The following is a 14,318-nucleotide window of genomic DNA, read 5'->3' as shown; positions in this document are numbered from 1 at the left end:
TTGAATGGCGATCAGAGAACTTTCCTCACTTAAAACTAAGTCTAAAAACGCAGTTAAAAAATAGCTTAATATGTGTACACGTTTTTGGATCAATAAATATAAAAGTTTTCTCAGAAAAAATTCGCATTTTTCGGCATTCTAACTGTATATAAACCCTTAAAAGCATGAAATATCTGAAATATGGTGTATTCTAAACATTTTTAGATATTTCACGAAAAATAAAAATTATGTAGATACCAACTGCATCTGGTACCCAGGATAATTATTATAAAATTGCTTCTGAAGATCGCCGCTAAATTTGTAAAAATTTGCATACCAGAATCTGTAAAATACGGAAACTTGCGAACCAAAACTAATAATAGATAGACAGATAGATTCGATATTTTGTAAATATTTGATAATCTAAAGATGTGAGTATTGCTTTTTGATTAAAAGTGTTTAGAACGTACATATGTACATAAATGTCATAATTATTCAAAATGCAAAATAATGATTCTAAAAAGGTTGAGAAAATGTAATTAAAATATATAACAAATATTTTGAAACATTTTTGTGAAATGCAAATGGTTACCTTTAACATTCGCAATTCCTTGCGACATTGCTTCAATGCCTTGAACTCAGGTATATTAACCTCAAACAAACTACCCGACTCTTGTGTTTCACGCATTTCGCATTCCAGCCGATGTATGTCTTCATTTATACGATCAATCAACAGATAGGGATCATTACAATCGAATCGAAAGAATTTGTAATGTTTGAAAATCTCCCGAAATAGTTGTGTATGTGTCTCAAACTCGGTCACCTTATTGCGTATACGCACCACCTCGGTGGCCTGTAAAGGTGACACTTGCTGTTTCACAGTGGTTGCAATCTTCTTTGTGTTCACCCACTGTTCGGGTAGTTCTTGCAGCAACACATTCACCTCTTCCGGTATGTCCATATCGAAGTACTTCAGCAAATGTATGGTCTCTTGCATGGGTTCGAACATATTATCAGTTTTGACAGCGCGCTCCTTCACCTGCATCAGATAGGCCATAATGCTGACGAGTCCATCATAGTCACCTTCCTTGACGGTCTGCAGTAGGCCTTCATCGGCCTTCCGTATGAAACTACTCAAATCCATGAGATTATTTGTAACGGTATTCACCAAATGTTCCTTAAACATATTTCCCCATTTGCAAACTGTATTCAGCAATGCCTGCCTGAAGGGTCGCACGTCAACTTGAAACCAAGAATTAAAAATTTGGAAAGGTGCAATGTCTTCGATTTCATTGAATAATGATTCATAGTTATCGATTTGTTCACGGAATGCTTCGATGGTGGGTGCACATGGTTGCGGCGCACTCGGTTCTTTCATCAATACCAAATCGATTTCGTCCACATCCAAAATGCGTCCATATTCAAGGAAATACTCCATACATTCATGCCGATCGTCTAGCCAGAGATAGGAGTAACGTTCAAATTGTCGACAAAACAGCGATGCTTCTTCCATAACACGATCGACACCGTTCAAAATCTCACGACGCATATCAATTATATCTTGGTTTTCCTTAACCATATCACCATAATTGCGCTTCTCATTCTTCTTAAGACGTTTTATTAATGTGGCCATTTTCATTATGTCGCGCATTAATTCGATAAGCATGTTATTAAATCCCATCAGATCTTCGGGATTAAGAGATGGCACAAACACCAAGTTCGGTTCTACCAACTCTAAACGGGATTCGAAAAGTGGCGCGCAATTATTATCCGGGTCCATGTTCTCCGCCAAATAGCCAACACTCACACCCACGGTCTTTAATATATTCTCGTATACAATATTATCCACGAAGTCTACATAATTCAACCAAATTTCATCTTCTTGTCTACTTTCCATATTAAACTGAATCACGTTGTCTTGCAGTAAGTTGTGTATCTCTACAGAAGCGGCTTGTATTTCAGCATAACGTTTCATGGTACGATCTGGACGTTCTTCAATGCAAAGCACCGTGTCTTTTTTGGAATCCTTCCGCTCGAAAAGCGGTTGCTTTGCCCAAACGGACATAAGTTGACTTATTTGGTGTAGATTGCTTTGTGTGTGATGCATACGATTTTGTAAAGCTGCGACCGGTGTACGTAACTTGTCTAAATATGTTGTAATATCTGCGGAATAATCAAGAAATGCAATTTAGTTAAACATAAGAGTCGAAAATTCCTTCCATTGTCACGAGAACTTGTAGAAAAATGAGATACTAGAATGAATCTTATTAACGTGATCACGACAACTAGCTATACTCATTTTACCGAGAGTCTTAAAACTTACGTCCCCATATTTTTATTAAAGATCACTACAAAATCGTTAACTTCGGTGGCATTGAAGCTATAACACCTTTCACAAATACAAAAGGTTCCTTACAAGAACTTGATTCCGATCAATCAGTTTGCATGTAAGCTTTATGCTTTAGTGATCCGATCTGAATAGTTTCTGTGGAGATTGTATTATTGCCTTATGAAATGATTCATGCCAATTTTCGATACAAGCACTTTTTCCGACCGTTCAGTTTGTATAGCAGCTATATGCTATTTATAGTGATGCAATATCGGCCTTTCCGAAAAATGAGTAGCTTTTTTGTGGGAAAAGGACAGGTGCAAATTTCAGATTAATATCTCAAAAACTGAGAGACTAGTTTGTATATATGCAGACAGACAGACGGACATGGGTAGATCGATTCAGCTCATCATGCTGATCATTTACATAAATATTTTATAGGGTCTCCGACGTTTCCTTTTGGGTGTTATAAACTTTGTGACAAACTGTTCAATTAAGATGGGTTAAATGATGACTGTGATAAGTATGTTTGTCTCAAAAGAAGTTCCTACTTTCTATCGAAACTTTAAGAACGAATTCTATGCTGCATTAGTTTAATATACAAGTATGTACTAAAAATAACAGTTTGGATAAATTTCTCCTTCATTTAGTGATAAAATATTCCTTTGTTGTTATCTTACTCTTATAATTATTAAGGAGTGTACCCTACACATAACACAAGGATCACCCTTGCACAATTCCGATAAACGTAGTTGTTTCAGTTGATTAATCTCTAACCCCTCTCAGAGAGACTTTGTAAAACCCAACGTCCAGAAGGGTGATGAACCTAATCTACATATATAAATTGTTCTTTTCTTGGGTTAAAAGGTAAAAAGCTGTTCCGACAGAAGACTTTATAAGTGTCCACTTACCACCGTCACATGGGCTTCTATGGAAAAGTTTAACTGGATTTTTTTACAGCCGATGTATGTAAGTACAAGCAAATATCCAAAGAAATGTTAATATCACCAAAGTAGTTCGTCAAAAGTTTCTATACGCTGTCAAATATATACTTCGGATATTTAAAGATTTGATACAGTTTTATGAATTTACGTAAAGTTGCAAGAGAACCGATTTTTATATGTAATTGCAAAATCCACTCTATGAAATTGAAGCGCACCTAACCAACTGATCAATTGTATTATCTATAATAATTTTTCAACATTTACCTTCAGAATTCCACACTAACTCATTTACACCAATCTCCACCAAATCATCGATTTGTTTAATCTCCGATTCGATCAGTTTCAGTTCAACTGGGGAACTATTCTCTTGTATAGAGTTATACCAGTCGATGGTTTTTTCAAGATTCAGAGTGTAAGTGCGAAAAGTTTCGTTCTTTTCAGCGAAATTTAAAGCGATCTCCGGTATACCCTCGACAGCCATTTGCTTCAAATAGTGCACCTCACGCAGAATACTGAAGAGTTCCGGACTGAAATTCAATATTAACGAATTGCTATTGGGATCACGGGCGATTAACGAAACTTTCAGATTTGTTTCGATTTGTTCCGCCAACTTTTCACTCCATTCGTCGAAGGCACAGGTTTTATGTATGCCCAGTCGACGCATCAATCGCTCGTAACGTGTAAATATATCCTCTGCGATTTCGGATTTGGTTATGCTAAGTGGTGTGACGCATTGAGAAAATAAATAACGATACTTTTGAAATATCAAAGGTTATTTGGGTTTGAAAACTAAGCTCACTCGTGTTGAAGTTTTTGAAAATTTTTAACTGGGGTGCTGATACGCGCCTCCAGTTGGTTGCACCAACGTATGAAGGCGGCTACCGGTGGACAGTTGTAATCCGGATACAAGTTCTTGTTCTCTTGTTGCAAATCAATTTGTTTGTAAAATATATCCTCACACGTGGTCATTTCCACTTCGAGCATTTGTACGATCTCTGTGTAACGCTGTGTAAATTGTTCTTTGATTTTAGGGCGATCAATTACACTTCCCACAATATTTATAAGCTAAAAATTTAGAATATCAAGATACATAGTACATATATAAAAAATTTACCATTTTCCATAAATAGTTCTCACCTTGAACATGCTCTCCAAATTATGGCAATCATCGAATGCTTGACACAATATCGCAGCCAGTTTCATGTCCAACTCCAGTATATGCGTTTGAAAGTTCTCGAAATCCTCATCGAATTCGTGATCGTCGGGATCGAGCACATCATAAGACTTGGAGGCGAAAGCCGTGAAATACTGATTGAACTCCACATATACCGCAGTGATGCGTGTACTCAATTGACGTCCGCGTAGACCACCGATTTCAACTTTCTCTAACTTCAAGAATTCAATCACAGTAAAGAAAAACCTAAATCCAGAAAATTTGGCTTATAAGTGTGTGTGAAAGAGCCAATGCAATAACTTACCATTGTATTGTGGTTAAACGCTCCAAAAAGGCATTAAAGCGATTGAAGACGGAATTTGGATGAAAGGTCCAGGGTATCGGTGGTCTCTCTTCTGGCGTGGGAAAGAAATCTGCTAAATTTTCTTTGTAGTGATCATAAAGCTCACGAAAGAATTTCAATATTTGTATAGATTGTGTGAGACGTTGCATTGCCTCATCAATATCGCTATGGAATATCGACGAAGGATCAAGATAACGCTTGGCCTTAACAATGAGAAGGTATGTACAAAATTTAGGTTCATTCAAAATAAAAATTTTAAAAGACTAGAATTTATTCATAATTTTTATTTGGGGATCTAATATATGTACATAGAGGACCATCTTTCCTATTTTTGGCGGGCATCGGATATATGTTCCGATAAATGAAAGAAATACAAGACCACTTTCACACGGGCCGATATATATTAAAACTGGTAAATTTACAGAAAGCCAAAAAAAGGAAAAATTCTGAACAACTTAGCCTAAAAAACTATGGTAGACCCATGCCGGTTTCGAGCCAGTGATTTTTAAGGCGAAGGTTTTTTTGGGATTCCAAAAATTTGTTCGCCAGTTTATGCGATATCCTAATGAAATTTAAATTATCAGGTATCGGAATCAACAATATCGGACTACTATATCTCATATCTCCCATACGACCGATTATTCAGATTTTTTAAACTTCGCCTTAAAATCACTGGCTCGAATACCGATCCGCACTAATATACATACATATATTTTAAAAACTTTTTCGTCTCAGGAATACAGTCGGTAGTTTACTGGGTGTGACGAATACACCACAACGGTAATTAGGTATACATTTGCCATATGTGTTAGAGCGGATCAAAGTTGCCGCGTTAAGAGAAAGGAAAGACAAGTAGTCTTTGGATCGTCTAAATATCGATACAATAATTTTACAAGCGCAAAACTCTAGTTCTATTGTAAATAATGCACTAGCATATCAGCTCCTTTATTACTTACCTGCTGTATAATAAGATTACATAATTGTTTCAGCAGAACGGTTATTTTTGAAGAATTGCTGTAATATCGTGAGTTACCCCACATTGTACAAATCACAAACATTAGTGGGATTAGTAGCGGTTTACACTCGGCAAAATCGATCTCTTCCAACTGCTGTATAGGACGTTTCAGTGGATTTAGATAGAGTGTGATGTCTTTCGCTTCGGCTAAAGCTGCAACAAAATTATGAGTCCCAAACATTTGTTATACAAAAATATAACTTTCATCCTATTTTTACCTGTTACAACGTTTTTGAATATTCCTTGAAAACATGGGTGATATGCACTATTAGTATATTCCAATACCAAAGCCATGGCACGTATACGTTCACCACGCAATTGATCGAATATGAAGGATAAGTTCTTCAGCCGATTATTCCAGAAGGCGATTTCTTGAGTTTAAAGTGAAAATTGATAAATATACATATAAATCGAGGATTCAATTCAAGAGGTGGGAATGTTTAAATATGAAGGAGATCAAAACAAACAACCATTCGATCAACCTACAACTCCAAAATACGTAGTAGTTGTACGCCGTGTGAATTTTCGTAAGGAACTTAAACTATTCTCGAGATTCTCATTATCTAAGATTTAAGTCTACACAAATTTCACGAACTAAAATCTCAAAGTCTCCAGTTTGCCTATAAAAGGTGGGGCTTCAAAACATATTTTCTTCTTTTAAGAAAAGTGATTGGGTAGAGATGTGTAAGAGTTAACAAAATTATTGTCAAAAAATATCAGATACTAGTAGATCCGCTGTGGTATACATTTATACTTATATTCATATAATAAACTACTATTTAATACAGTGAAAATTTTATTTACGAATAAAGGCGAAACTGTTTTTGACGGTATAAGAATCCAGGAGATTGTACTTGAGGTTTAATTTAAAATAAGGAATTTAAGGCTGTTTTCACAGTTAAGATAACAGCTTCTGTCAATTCTATTTAAAAAAAGTTCTTTACCGAAAAAAGGAGACCCCACAATCTGCACCAACTACCGTGGGATTAGCCTCCTCAACATCGCATATAAGGTTCTATCGAGCGTATTGTGTGAAAGATTAAAGCCCACCGTCAACAAACTGATTGGACCTTATCAGTGTGGCTTTAGACCTGGCAAAGCAACAACCGACCAGATATTCACCATGCGCCAAATCTTGTAAAAGACCCGTGAAAGGAGAATCGACACACATCACCTCTTCGTCGATTTCAAAGCTGCTTTCGACAGCACGAAAAGGAGCTGCCTTTATGCCGCGATGTCTGAATTTGGTATCCCCGCAAAACTAATACGGCTGCGTGAGCTGACGTTGAGCAACTCCAAAAGCTCCGTCAGAATCGGGAAGGACCTCTCCGAGCCGTTCGAAACCAAGCGAGGTTTCAGACAAGGCGATTCCCTATCGTGCGACTTTTTCAACCTGCTGCTGGATAAAATAGTTCGAGCCGCAGAACTAAATAAAGAAGGTACCATCTTCTATAAGAGTGTACAGCTGCTGGCGTATGCCGATGATATTGACATCATCGGCCTCAACACCCGTGTCGTTAGTTCTGCTTTCTCCAAGCTGGACAACGAAGCAAAACAACTGGGTCTGGCAGTGATCGAGGGCAAAACGAAATATCTCCTGTCATCAAACAAACAGTCGTCGCACTCGCGACTTGGCACTCATGTCACTGTTGACAGTCATAACTTTGAAATCGTAGATAATTTCGTCTATCTTGGAACCAGTGTGAACACCACCAACAATGTCAGCTTAGAAATCCAACGCAGGATAACTCTTGCCAACAGGTGTTACTTCGGACTGAGTAGGCAATTGAGAAGCAAAGTCCTCTCTCGACAAACAAAAACCAATAAGTCACTCATAATTCCCGTCCTGCTATATGGTGCAGAGTCTTGGACGATGTCAACAACGGATGAGTCGACTTTACGAGTTTTCGAGAGAAAAGTTCTGCGAAAGATTTATGATCCTTTGCGCGTTGGCCACGGCGAATATCTCATTCAATGGAACGATGAGCTGTACGAGATATACGACGACATTGACATAGTTCAGCGAATTAAAAGACAGCGGCTACGCTGGCTAGGTCATGTTGTCCGGATGGACGAAAACACTCCAGCTCTGAAAGTATTCGACGCAGTACCCGCCGGGGGAAGCAAAGGAAGAGGAAGACCTCCACTCCGTTGGAAGGACCAAGTGGAGAAGGACCTGGCTTCGCTTGGAATATCCAATTGGCGGCACGTAGCGAAAAGAAGAAACGACTGGCGCGCTGTTGTTAACTCGGCTATAATCGCGTAAGCGGTGTCTACTCCAATTAAGAAGAAGAAGTTCTTTACCGAAAGAAGGAATCTTAGTTTAGTTTACCATACTTAAGAGCCTAACAATAAGTTTGCGAATCTTAAACCACTCACTTAATTTACACCCTACATAGTTGATTATGTTTTAAACTGAGCCTAAAATATATTACGTCTGGGCTGGTAAGTCGTTTCTTCGTAATCTTGAGCTCCTATTCCCACGCAATAACGATCTTGCTAGTTCCATTGGATGTTCTCATTTCGGATAAACCGCGGTGCTCCGGTGATTATACGAAGAATTTTTGATTGCACACGACGATGAATTTCGATGTTGCTGCTACTCGCGTTGCCCCACAGCTCACACCCATAGATCCAGATTGGTTTTAAAACTGTGTTGTATATAATGACTTTATACTCCAGACTCAGAGCTGAGCGAGTTAATAAGCCAGTGCAAAGAACCTGCCTTTAACTTAAGGTAAGACCTTTTAGCCTCTATGTGGTTTCGCCAAGTGAGTCGCCTATCCAAATGGACCCCTAGGTAAGTAACATGATTGCTTTGTGGTATTTTTACGTTGTTCAGTGTCAACGACGAACAGCTGCTCTTGTTTAGGGTAAATGTAACGTGCTTACATTTTTGCTTGTTAACCTTTATCCTCAAGTTTGCGAGCCAGTTGACCACAGATTCAATATGATTTCCTAGGAGTGCATTTGCATGAATTGGGCACTTGGAGCAGCTGATTATTGCAGTGTCATCGGCAAAAGTAGACATAGTCAAGCGGTCGTTTACTGGGATATATGAAGTGTATAAAACATATAACATTGGGCCAAGAAAACTGTCTTGTGGTACACCAGCTTCAACCGTTTGAGCTTTAGATGTAGTGGTGTTACATCGAACTACAAAATTTCGATCATAGAGGTAGGACTTAAACAGTTCGTGGGTGTTTTGCGGGAGTAGCATTTTTATTTTGTACATAAGACCATCTAACCATACTCGATCAAAAGCCTGCGCGACATCAAGAAATATTGCAGAGCAATATTCTCGTTTTTCAAAAGCTGTTCGAATTTCAGATGTGATCCTATGTACTTGCTCGATCGTTCCATGTTTTTCCCTGAAGCCAAATTGGTGAGATGGTATTATGTTGTGGGTTTGAAGATTATAATAATTTCGACATGCGCGATAACAAGCTGATGGGCCTATATGAGGATGGCTGCGTTTTGTCCTTTCCAGGCTTAGGTATCATTACTATAGTTGAATTTTTCCATTGTTGAGGAAAATGAGCTTGTTTTGTGATTGCATTGAAAAACATATAGATGCAGATTATAGCACAATTTGGTAGCTCAATAATCATTTTTGTAGTAATTAAGTCGTGCCCAGGAACTTTTTTTGGTTCCGATTTCTCCATAATTATTTTTGATATCTCTTCAGGTACGAATTTCACTGGCTCAAATTCCATCAAATAGGGTACGGTTGGAAGTGTAAAGTCATTAGTTTCTGGGTTTGGCTGGAAGACATTTTTTAGATGAGCAGCGAAGGTTGCTGACTTTTCTGCATCACTCCGAGCCCATTTGCCATTATTGTCACGTATAGGCATTTCACACTCTATTAGCGCACTTAGAGTTTAATGTGCTTTCCACAACGGGTGATTTGTAGTAGTCGGTGACAGCTTTTGAATGTACTGGTACTGCGCACGCTGTTCCTCGTTTCTGAGGGCTCGTCAGCGCATGTGTGGCCGTTTTCAACAGTTGTTTTGAGGCTGGTGATCTATGAACCTGCCACTCTCTTCGTAGGCGCCGTTTTTGTAATACTAGTATTTCAATTTCCCTATTAGTTAAGCTATGCTTTTTGTTTTCCATGTAACCTTTTTGAGGAGTTGAAATTTTGGCGGCTGTTTTAATGGTTGATTCGAATGCTGCGATGGTGTTTTCAATATCGACCGGTGTATCTAAATTTGGTTCGAGTTCTATGTGTGTGCTGATGTATTTTTTGTACTTTAACCAATTTGTAGATATACGACGACATTGACATAGTTCAGCTTACGCTGGCTAGATGGATGAAAACGTGAAGCATGTCTACGCCAATTAAGAAGAAGGGTGACTGATGCCGCAAAGTAAAGAGAACTGGTGAGTGGTACTGATGAGAGGTCTGCTCTTGTTTCTGCAGTAATATGGCTGTGAGGAATTTTCTTAGTTACTGCGAAGTTAATTAAATCTGGCAGCTTTTTCGGGTCTGCCGGCCAATATGTAGGCTTTCCAGGAGACACGTAGTCCAGTTTGTTTCTTTTACATATAAGGGCGGTATATAATTGCTTGCCTTTAGGGTTACATAACCAGGAACCTCTGAGAGGATGTTTCGTATTATAATCACCTGCAGCAAGAAAGCACTCTCCCAGCAAGCTGAAGAAATCTATAAATTGCTTTTCTGTAATCGTGAAACGTGGGGGACAATAAACGGCGGACAAAGTAATGTCACCTTGCTTTGTCTGAACGCATATTGATGTTGCTTGCAGATAATTCTCAGCAGTTCCAGTTAAAGAATGGTGTTTTATGCGACTCTTGATTAAGATATCAGTTCCACCATGCGCCTTTCCATCTGGATGATTCGTACAATAGAAGGTATATCCCGATACATTAAAGTTGTATTTACTAGTTAGGTGAGTTTCTGCAAGAAGCATTATATCAATTTCCTTGTCGATGAGAAATTTTGACAGCTCTAGTTTATGGCGAGGTATACCATTTGCATTCCGTTTTGGCGCGGAATTTATATGCAATTGGACTTCTATTGCTGGACTGTGAATACATGCGCATGTTTAAAAATATATACTGTGAAGTCTCACATAAACAGACACTAACGAGCCAGCCTTTCTGTCCAGTTATTAGAGTTGTCGGCTTAATATATTGTACTTAATGAAAATCAATAAATTGTGGGACTGGTCAATACTTGTATGTTAATAGAAATGTCCGCTTAATAGCGCGTCCATCTAATAGAGCGTCCATTTATTGCACTTTTCACTGTATTTATTTGTTATTTATGAATTGTTTTGACTATCCTATATTCTAAGTTGCTTCAAACTGGGCACAGTGTGCTAAATTTTACTAAAGTCGGTTCAGTAGTTTAGGAGTCCATCGCAAACAAACAACGTAACACTTAATTTTTATAGCAAACAAAAAATACCGTGAATTAAAATAAGGCTCCTTCTTCCCAAAACCTTTAAACCTTTAAGACCATAATATTTTGTTTGTCTAAACAACGATCCATCAATTCCCTCAAGTCAACGTAAATTGAGAATGATGCTACCGATCGAGCATAGTAATTACGCATAAAATTTGGGAAAACAATGTTTTCATACTCACCAACTTGCGGTGTAGGGTTCTGACCATTTTGAAATGCGTTCGATGGATTCTCTTTGATGACTTCGTGTATTTGTTCTGCCCACTTGATGACAACACCCTCAATAGCACTTTTCAAGTATAAATCGATAGCTATGCGACGTGAATTATTTAATTTCGCAGCCAACTTAACAATCAATTCCACACCCACTGGCATAGCGAGTATTGTCTCGCCACTCACTTGCCCCTTCACCTGATGTACAGTGCTCTTCAAGCTGTGCACATGCTTTTGCACATCCTGTGCAACCATTGTGGGCCATGACTTGTAGTTCACATCATTGGAGAGCAATGGTACAAGCACCTCCTCGACCAACGCGGACAGCTGATCGATGGTGCGTGTAGCCAAGTCACCATAAATAATAAAATTACTACAGTCCTCGCGTGGCACAGGCTGTGGATGTTTCTTAATGAAATAAACCCCTTTACTTTTTAACTGTGAGAGGGGAAAGGTAGTGGATGGTAACAGTTGTGCGGCTTGTGTGAGTATAATAATTAGCACCATGGGTACCGGTCGATCGAGAAATTCTTTTATTATAGCTTTGTGCTCTTCCACCGTTATTACTCGTGTCCATTTTTCTGGTTTCAATTTCAGTGATTTAATAACAAAAGAACCCATCAGCTCTAGCCGTGGATCTGGTCCTACCGCTGCAGCGGCTGCGGCTTCTGCGCTAGTGGAGGGTTCCATTGTCGATAATTTCTTTAGAAATTACGATGCAGGAATTGCTGGAAAAGATTAGTAACTATGTTTTAAGGGAATTTAGATAAATGTGGTCAATAGATGAATATCAACTCTTTAATAACAATGTAGATAACATTGGACTTATGTTTAGATCTTTCGTTAATTAATCCCAATCATCATCTTGTGGAATTTGAAAATTTTGAGAGATTATTACGTCGTACAGTATACAGTTAATTCCAAATATTCGTTTAAGATTCTTTATTTAATATTTTTATAAAGCAGTCTGAGTTCGTCGAGAGAGCAAGTCGTACACAGAAAGATATTTTGTTAGTAAAAATATATGAATTTTAATTATATCATGCAATCCGTAAAACTTAAAAATTTTGACCAAGCCTTTCTACTTCTAAGAATCTCTATACTTTGTAGATATGTATGTTTCTAAAACTAACCAATTTTTACTGGTCGGCAAATAAATTTTATTGGACTACGGCGTCATTTTGCGTTAAAACTCTTATCGAAGCTCTGTTATCCTAGCTCTTTTTTGCTTTTTTTAATATTAAGAATACAAATATGGCATACTCTCCTAAATATACAATCCGGTTCTCTTGATTAGTGTCAATAATTTTTATGAAAGAACAAGTAAGGAAGGGCTAAGTTCGAGTGAATTTTATACTCTTGCAACTTGAAGGAGTCAATGCCAGGAAAATACCTTAAGGTGTAAAACGTCAATCAGAGGATCAGAATCCAAGCATTTAAAAAAAAATAAAAATGACAGATGACGAGAAAAGTTGAAATCCGGTTGACTGTCCGTCTGTCCGTCCGTACAAGCTGTAACTTAAGTGAAAATTGAGATATCTCGATGAAATTTGGTAAGTGGGTTCCTTAGTACAAATTTCGAGTTAAATGGACGTAATGGTCATCGCCATTAACCGAAAACACATAAAATGTCATAACTAAGCACTAAATTAAGCTGTAATTTGCCACAGAGGATCGCAATAGCAATGGGCACATATGGTCAAAACTTTGGAAAAAGTGGGCGTGGCCCCGCCCTCTAATAAGTTTAATGTACATATCTCCTAAGCCACTTAAGCTACAGCAACCAAATTTTCCGAGTACAAATCTTATAAGAACTTCTACCGACAGTGTGAAAATGGATGAAATCGGAGGATAATAACCCTTTATAACGGTACTGTTAAGAACTACTAATAGCGCAATAAATTAATAACTATATATGCCAGAGACATTAAATGTCATGCCAGAGATGGCATGAGAGAGTTTTATTAGCGCTGGTGCGAAAATTGGACGATGGGCGTGGCACCGCCCACTTTTTGGTGAAATCCCATATCTCGGGACCCGAACAATTGATTTCAACAAAACTTAGTACGTGACATTGTTTTTATATTCGTATATCACATTGTGAAAATGGACAAAATCGGATAACAACCACGCCTATGTCCTATATAGCACAATTTTAAATTCCACTTGATTCGTTCAGTCTAAAAACGGTTCAAGAGCTGAGGTACCGAAAATTTAGACCCTGGTCTAATGGTCAAAGTGTGATATATATTACTGAAATTAAGGAATAACCCTTCTCTCTTAATGGTATGTCTATATGTCAAAAATGGATTGAATCGGACCAATACTTCCCTTAGCCCCCATATACCAAATATAAAGATTTTCGAACTTCGGGGTGACTTTGTACTGCATATAAAGGCCAATATGTGAGTTATCCCAATGAAAATAAGAGAGCGGTTTTACTCAAGAAATTGTATCTTTGTGCTTAAAATAGATAAATTTGAGCGAAAACTTGGCCTAGTCCCCAAAATAACTAATACCGGGAGTTTCGAACATCCAGCTGTCCTTATTTCCCTGGCTTTGATTCTTGCAAGTTGCAAGAGTATAAAATAAACTTAGCACTTCCTTACTTGTGTTATATTGTGTTAGATAAATGGTCTCCATTTAGAACCAATCGCTTCCAAGTAATTGACCTCAAAATGGCGACACCAAGATATAGTAACAGTTCGTGAAATATTTTTGGGTCATCAGAGGCAAAAAGGAGGAGTTTGTGGGCCGATGGATATATGCATCAAAGGTCGATAATAAAGATGGGCCAAAGACTTTCATCTCATGTTGTATAAGTTGATGTAAGTAGATATTAAAAATGTTAGTTATAACTCTAAGAGTCAGCAAATGTTGTACTACTTAT

At 38.0% G+C, this 14,318-nt stretch overlaps 1 protein-coding gene across 1 annotated transcript in view; it reads right to left on the bottom strand.

Annotated features, from left to right (window-relative positions):
* LOC126767904 (dynein beta chain, ciliary) overlaps positions 1 to 12,145 on the bottom strand; it is a 36,859-nt gene extending 24,714 nt beyond the window's left edge. The window contains exons 1-8 of the mRNA XM_050485621.1: positions 11,398 to 12,145; positions 6,003 to 6,155; positions 5,726 to 5,937; positions 4,731 to 4,972; positions 4,390 to 4,672; positions 4,052 to 4,317; positions 3,517 to 3,968; positions 572 to 2,142 (exon numbers count right to left, since the gene is read on the bottom strand). Coding sequence (XP_050341578.1) covers positions 572 to 2,142; positions 3,517 to 3,968; positions 4,052 to 4,317; positions 4,390 to 4,672; positions 4,731 to 4,972; positions 5,726 to 5,937; positions 6,003 to 6,155; positions 11,398 to 12,118 — 3,900 coding nt within the window. The 5' untranslated portion in view covers positions 12,119 to 12,145. The remainder of the gene's footprint in view (positions 1 to 571; positions 2,143 to 3,516; positions 3,969 to 4,051; positions 4,318 to 4,389; positions 4,673 to 4,730; positions 4,973 to 5,725; positions 5,938 to 6,002; positions 6,156 to 11,397) is intronic.
* Positions 12,146 to 14,318: the final 2,173 nt, after the last annotated feature.

The sequence above is a fragment of the Bactrocera neohumeralis genome, chromosome 2 (genome assembly GCF_024586455.1).
Source record: "Bactrocera neohumeralis isolate Rockhampton chromosome 2, APGP_CSIRO_Bneo_wtdbg2-racon-allhic-juicebox.fasta_v2, whole genome shotgun sequence".
In the NCBI taxonomy this organism is placed as follows: Eukaryota; Metazoa; Arthropoda; class Insecta; order Diptera; family Tephritidae; genus Bactrocera; species Bactrocera neohumeralis.
The sequence above is the reverse complement of the archived record's forward strand: the minus strand, read 5'-3'. Positions and strand labels throughout refer to the sequence as shown.